Here is a 7500-nt window from a genome sequence, read left to right on the forward strand (position 1 = left end):
CTCTCTCTCTCTCTCTCTCTCTCTCTCTCTCCTGTCTCTCTCTCTCTCTCTCTCTCTCTCTCTCTCGCTCTCTCTCCCTCCCTGTCTCTCTCTCTCTCTCTCTCTCTCTCTCTCTCTCTCTCTCTCTCTGCTCTCTCTCTCTCTCTCTCTCCACCTCTCCTCTCCTTCCCTCCTCCAGCCCGTCAGGAACCACAACCCCTGGATGCTCCTCTACTTCATCTCCTTCCTCCTCATCGTCAGTTTCTTCGTCCTCAACATGTTCGTGGGCGTGGTCGTGGAGAACTTCCACAAGTGTCGACAGGACCAGGAAGAGGAGGAGCAGCGGCTACGGGAAGAGAAGAGGCTCAAAATCCTGGAGAAAAAGCGCAGGAGTAAGGAGAAGGATGGGGCCGGTCTGTAGTCTATTTTACTGAGCACTGCCTGCTTTCATAACCTAACGGAAGGAGAGGGGGAGAGGGGGAGAGAAGGTAGATATATAGATAGATAGATAGACAGACAGACAGACAGACAGACAGACAGACAGACACACAGACAGACAGACAGACAGGGTGAAGGTGAGGGATGTGACTGTAGACTGCATGACGCTGCATGACCCTACCCACCCCAGCAACACCCCTCCTCCCCAGTTAGTGCATGGGTCCTTAGAGAGAGGGAGGGAGATCTGACCTGATATCTCTACAGTATGACCCCTTCTACAGCTGATATCTCTACAGTATGACCCCTTCTACAGCTGATATCTCTACAGTATGACACCCTTCTACAGCTGACCTGATATCTCTACAGTATGACCCCTTCTACAGCTGATATCGCTACAGTATGACCCCTTCTACAGCTGATATCTCTACAGTATGAACCCTTCTACAGCTGATATCTCTACAGTATGACCCCTTCTACAGCTGATATCTCTACAGTATGACACCCTTCTACAGCTGACCTGATATCTCTACAGTATGACACCCTTCTACAGCTGATATCTCTACAGTATGATCCCTTCTACAGCTGACCTGATATCTCTACAGTATGACCCCTTCTACAGCTGACCTGATATCTCTACAGTATGACCCCTTCTACAGCTGATATCTCTACAGTATGACCCCTTCTACAGCTGACCTGATATCTCTACAGTATGACCCCTTCTACAGCTGATATCTCTACAGTATGACCCCTTCTACAGCTGACCTGATATCTCTACAGTATGACCCCTTCTACAGCTGATATCTCTACAGTATGACCCCTTCTACAGCTGATATCTCTACAGTATGACACCCTTCTACAGCTGACCTGATATCTCTACAGTATGACCCCTTCTACAGCTGACCTGATATCTCTACAGTATGACCCCTTCTACAGCTGATATCTCTACAGTATGACCCCTTCTACAGCTGATATCTCTACAGTATGACCCCTTCTACAGCTGATATCTCTACAGTATGACACCCTTCTACAGCTGACCTGATATCTCTACAGTATGATCCCTTCTACAGCTGACCTGATATCTCTCTACAGTATGACCCCTTCTACAGCTGACCTGATATCTCTCTACAGTATGATCCCTTCTACAGCTGACCTGATATCTCTCTACAGTATGACCCCTTCTACAGCTGACCTGATATCTCTACAGTATGACCCCTTCTACAGCTGACCTGATATCTCTACAGTATGACGCCCTTCTACAGCTGACCTGATATCTCTACAGTATGACGCCTTCTACAGCTGACCTGATATCTCTACAGTATGACGCCCTTCTACAGCTGACCTGATATCTCTACAGTATGATCCCTTCTACAGCTGACCTGATATCTCTACAGTATGACACCCTTCTACAGCTGATATCTCTACAGTATGACCCCTTCTACAGCTGACCTGATATCTCTACAGTATGACCCCTTCTACAGCTGACCTGATATCTCTACAGTATGACCCCTTCTACAGCTGACCTGATATCTCTACAGTATGACCCCTTCTACAGCTGATATCTCTACAGTATGACCCCTTCTACAGCTGATATCTCTACAGTATGACCCCTTCTACAGCTGACCTGATATCTCTACAGTATGACACCCTTCTACAGCTGACCTGATATCTCTACAGTATGACACCCTTCTACAGCTGACCTGATATCTCTACAGTATGATCCCTTCTACAGCTGACCTGATATCTCTACAGTATGACCCCTTCTACTGCTGACCTGATATCTCTACAGTATGACCCCTTCTACAGCTGATATCTCTACAGTATGACCCCTTCTACAGCTGACCTGATATCGCTACAGTATGACCCCTTCTACAGCTGACCTGATATCTCTACAGTATGACACCCTTCTACAGCTGACCTGATATCTCTACAGTATGATCCCTTCTACAGCTGATATCTCTACAGTATGACCCCTTCTACAGCTGATATCTCTACAGTATGACCCCTTCTACAGCTGATATCTCTACAGTATGACGCCCTTCTACAGCTGACCTGATATCTCTACAGTATGACCCCTTCTACAGCTGACCTGATATCTCTACAGTATGACCCCTTCTACTGCTGACCTGATATCTCTACAGTATGACCCCTTCTACTGCTGACCTGATATCTCTACAGTATGACCCCTTCTACAGCTGACCTGATATCTCTACAGTATGACACCCTTCTACAGCTGACCTGATATCTCTACAGTATGACCCCTTCTACAGCTGACCTGATATCTCTACAGTATGACCCCTTCTACAGCTGATATCTCTACAGTATGACCCCTTCTACAGCTGATATCTCTATAGTATGATCCCTTCTACAGCTGACCTGATATCTCTACAGTATGACCCCTTCTACAGCTGACCTGATATCTCTACAGTATGACCCCTTCTACAGCTGACCTGATATCTCTACAGTATGACCCCTTCTACAGCTGACCTGATATCTCTACAGTATGACACCCTTCTACAGCTGACCTGATATCTCTACAGTATGACCCCTTCTACAGCTGATATCTCTACAGTATGACCCCTTCTACAGCTGACTTGATATCTCTGTAGATGTATCAACCCTATTGACGTAGTTAGTACTGAATGAGTCATATCTCCCCAGTGCATGTGCATCCTTGGTCAGGTTTAGTCGTACGTGGTCGTGCCGTTCCAATCCAGGCTGGAGGGGTTGCTACATTAGCCACATTAGCTACATTAGCCACATTAGCCACATTAGCTACATTAGCTACATTAGCCACATTAGCTACATTAGCTACATTAGCTGCATTAGCCACATTAGCCACATTAGCCACATTAGCTACATTAGCCACATTAGCTACATTAGCTACATTAGCCACATTAGCTACATTAGCCACATTAGCTACATTAGCTACATTAGCTACATTAGTTACATTAGCTACATTAGCCACATTAGCCACATTAGCTACATTAGCCACATTAGCCACATTAGCTACATTAGCTACATTAGCTACATTAGCTACATTAGCCACATTAGCCACATTAGCTACATTAGCCACATTAGCTACATTAGCCACATTAGCCACATTAGCCACATTAGCCACATCAGCTACATTAGCTACATTCGCTACATTAGCTACATTAACTACATTAGCCACATTAGCTACACTAGCTACATTAGCCACATTAGCCACATTAGCCACATTAGCCACATTAGCTACATTAGCCACATTAGCCACATCAGCTACATTAGCTACGTTAGCTACATTAGCTGTGAATGTGGGCGTGACGTCAGCACAGCGTTGGGACAATGCATGATTAAGGTATTGTACACCGACAGCAGCGCCGTCTCTCTAACAGACACTACGGTACGGTACCAGTCGGTGCTACTGTACCGTTAAAAACGTGAGGCGGTACCAGTCGGTGGTGTTCCGGGGAAAAACGTGCTTTGATGGGCAGCAGACTCAGAAACATAGCTGGAACGTTGCTGGAACGTTGCTGGAACGTTGATCAATAGATAAATGGGCATATGTTAGATATTAGAAATATTAGAATTAGAGGTTCGAATCCAGGCTCTGTCGCAGCCGGCCGCGACCGGGAGACCCCATGGGGCGGCGCACAATTGGCCCAGCGTCGTCCAGGGTAGGGGAGGGAATGGCCGGCAGGGGATGTAGCTCAGTTGATAGAGCATGGCGTTTGCAACGCCAGGGTTGTGGGTTTGATTCCCACGGGGGGCCAGTATAAAAAATATATATATATATATATATATTCACTAACTGTAAGTCGCTCTGGATAATAGCGCCTGCTAAATGACTAAAATGTAAATGTAAAATGACCTCACACGTTCGTCCAGTTTGTCTCAGCAGGGTTCATTCCAATATCAACATCAGCATCAATTGGAATTTTTAAAACGGGTTCCATTTATTTTCAATTAGGATTTATTTTTTTATTTTTTTACAATCGTTGAATTGGAATTCCGCTTTCTGACTGAATTGAATAACCTGACTGAATCGACCCCCCCCCAAGCCCATGTCTGTCTCGTAGTTATTGTAATGTTACCCGAGTGTCAACTCCCTCCTTAGTGGTGTCACTGGTGATGTCACTGGTGATGTCACTGGTGATGTCACCGGTTGACGTTCAGTGTGTTTCCTACACGGAGGCAACAGGCACCAGGTGGACGTTCAGCAGCGTTGCTCGACACGACAGGCAGCCAGCTATGTGTTGTCCCTGCTTAGCTGCAGGAAACAGATTGGAGACGTCTCAGAGGCCGCGTCCCAAATGAAACCCTATTCCCTATATAGTGCACTACTTTAGACCAGAGCTCTGTGACACCCTATTCCCTATATAGTGCACTACTTTAGACCAGAGCTCTGTGACACCCTATTCCCTACATAGTGCACTACTTTAGACCAGAGCCCTATGACACCCTATTCCCTATATAGTGCACTACTTTAGACCAGAGCTCTATGACACCCTATTCCCTACATAGTGCACTACTTTAGACCAGAGCTCTATGACACCCTATTCCCTATATAGTGCACTACTTTAGACCAGAGCCCTATGACACCCTATTCCCTATATAGTGCACTACTTTAGACCAGAGCTCTGTGACACCCTATTCCCTATATAGTGCACTACTTTAGACCAGAGCCCTATGACACCCTATTCCCTATATAGTGCACTACTTTAGACCAGAGCCCTATGACACCCTATTCCCTATATAGTGCACTACTTTAGACCAGAGCCCTATGACACCCTATTCCATATATAGTACACTACTTTAGACCAGAGCTCTATGACACCCTATTCCCTATATAGTACACTACTTTAGACCAGAGCTCTGTTACACCCTATTCCCTACATAGTGCACTACTTTAGACCAGAGCCCTATGACACCCTATTCCCTATATAGTACACTACTTTAGACCAGAGCTCTGTTACACCCTATTCCCTACATAGTGCACTACTTTAGACCAGAGCTCTGTGACACCCTATTCCCTATATAGTGCACTACTTTAGACCAGAGCCCTATGACACCCTATTCCCTATATAGTGCACTACTTTAGACCAGAGCCCTATGACACCCTATTCCCTATATAGTGCACTACTTTAGACCAGAGCTCTGTGACACCCTATTCCCTACATAGTGCACTACTTTAGACCAGAGCTCTGTGACACCCTATTCCCTATATAGTGCACTACTTTAGACCAGAGCCCTATGACACCCTATTCCCTATATAGTGCACTACTTTAGACCAGAGCTCTGTTACACCCTATTCCCTACATAGTGCACTACTTTAGACCAGAGCTCTATGACACCCTATTCCCTATATAGTGCACTACTTTAGACCAGAGCCCTATGACACCCTATTCCCTATATAGTGCACTACTTTAGACCAGAGCCCTATGACACCCTATTCCCTATATAGTACACTACTTTAGACCAGAGCTCTATGACACCCTATTCCCTATATAGTGCACTACTTTAGACCAGAGCCCTATGACACCCTATTCCCTATATAGTGCACTACTTTAGACCAGAGCTCTATGACACCCTATTCCCTATATAGTGCACTACTTTAGACCAGAGCCCTATGACACCCTATTCCCTATATAGTGCACTACTTTAGACCAGAGCTCTGTGGCCCATTTGGGCTGCAGACTGAGAGTTGTGTGTTGAAAGCTGTCTGTGAGATGTCTTTTTTTTTTTTAAAGCAGAGGACAGATGGGTGCTGTTCATTAGTCACTTAACAGGAGGACATTTGTTCAAGCAGAAAGTCAAAATGATTGTCTTTAGTTACTACCTCGTCTGTTTCTAAATGTTCTCTCCTGTTTGTTTGACAGAGCATGACCCTATGACTGAAATATTAACCCCTGTCTCTGTCTCACCGTAGTACAGGGGTTAACCTACGGGTCAGAACCTAGCTCTGTCTCCCCATAGTACAGGGGTTAACCTACGGGTCAGGACCTAGCTCTGTCTCACCGTAGTACAGGGGTTAACCTACGGGTCAGGACCTAGCTCTGTCTCACCGTAGTACAGGGGTTAACCTACGGGTCAGGACCTAGCTCTGTCTCACCGTAGTACAGGGGTTAACCTACGGGTCAGGACCTAGCTCTGTCTCACCGTAGTACAGGGGTTAACCTACGGGTCAGGACCTAGCTCTGTCTCACCGTAGTACAGGGGTTAACCTACGGGTCAGGACCTTAGCTCTGTCTCACCGTAGTACAGGGGTTAACCTACGGGTCAGGACCTAGCTCTGTCTCACCGTAGTACAGGGGTTAACCCACGGGTCAGGACCTAGCTCTGTCTCACCGTAGTACAGGGGTTAACCTACGGGTCAGGACCTAGCTCTGTCTCACCGTAGTACAGGGGTTAACCTACGGGTCAGGACCTAGCTCTGTCTCACCGTAGTACAGGGGTTAACCTACGGGTCAGGACCTAGCTCTGTCTCACCGTAGTACAGGGGTTAACCTACGGGTCAGGACCTAGCTCTGTCTCACCGTAGTACAGGGGTTAACCTACGGGTCAGGACCTAGCTCTGTCTCACCGTGGTACAGGGGTTAACCTACGGGTCAGGACCTAGCTCTGTCTCACCGTAGTACAGGGGTTAACCTACGGGTCAGGACCTAGCTCTGTCTCACCGTAGTACAGGGGTTAACCTACGGGTCAGGACCTAGCTCTGTCTCACCATAGTACAGGGGTTAACCTACGGGTCAGGACCTAGCTCTGTCTCACCGTAGTACAGGGGTTAACCTACGGGTCAGGACCTAACTCTGTCTCACCTTGGTACAGGGGTTAACCTACGGGTCAGGACCTAGCTCTGTCTCACCGTAGTACAGGGGTTAACCTACGGGTCAGAACCTTAGCTCTGTCTCACCGTAGTACAGGGGTTAACCTACGGGTCAGGACCTAGCTCTGTCTCACCGTAGTACAGGGGTTAACCTATGGGTCGGACCCCAGTGGGCCCTGGGCATGTGAGAGGTGGTTCGCGAGTTATATGATCACACACAATTTCCTCTTAATTGGAGTAATTGGAGGACGGTAAATTCCTCATTTGGGTTTTTTTTG

At 46.8% G+C, this 7500-nt stretch overlaps 1 protein-coding gene across 1 annotated transcript in view; it reads left to right on the plus strand.

The window, feature by feature from the left end:
• LOC121562174 (voltage-dependent T-type calcium channel subunit alpha-1H-like) overlaps positions 1-7500 on the plus strand; it is a 65668-nt gene that overhangs the window by 38753 nt on the left and 19415 nt on the right. Inside the window, exon 15 of the mRNA XM_045219228.1 lies at positions 179-392. Within this exon, the coding sequence (XP_045075163.1) occupies positions 179-392 (214 nt within the window). The remainder of the gene's footprint in view (positions 1-178; positions 393-7500) is intronic.

The sequence above is a fragment of the Coregonus clupeaformis genome, unplaced genomic scaffold (assembly GCF_020615455.1).
Source record: "Coregonus clupeaformis isolate EN_2021a unplaced genomic scaffold, ASM2061545v1 scaf2160, whole genome shotgun sequence".
In the NCBI taxonomy this organism is placed as follows: domain Eukaryota; kingdom Metazoa; phylum Chordata; class Actinopteri; order Salmoniformes; family Salmonidae; genus Coregonus; species Coregonus clupeaformis.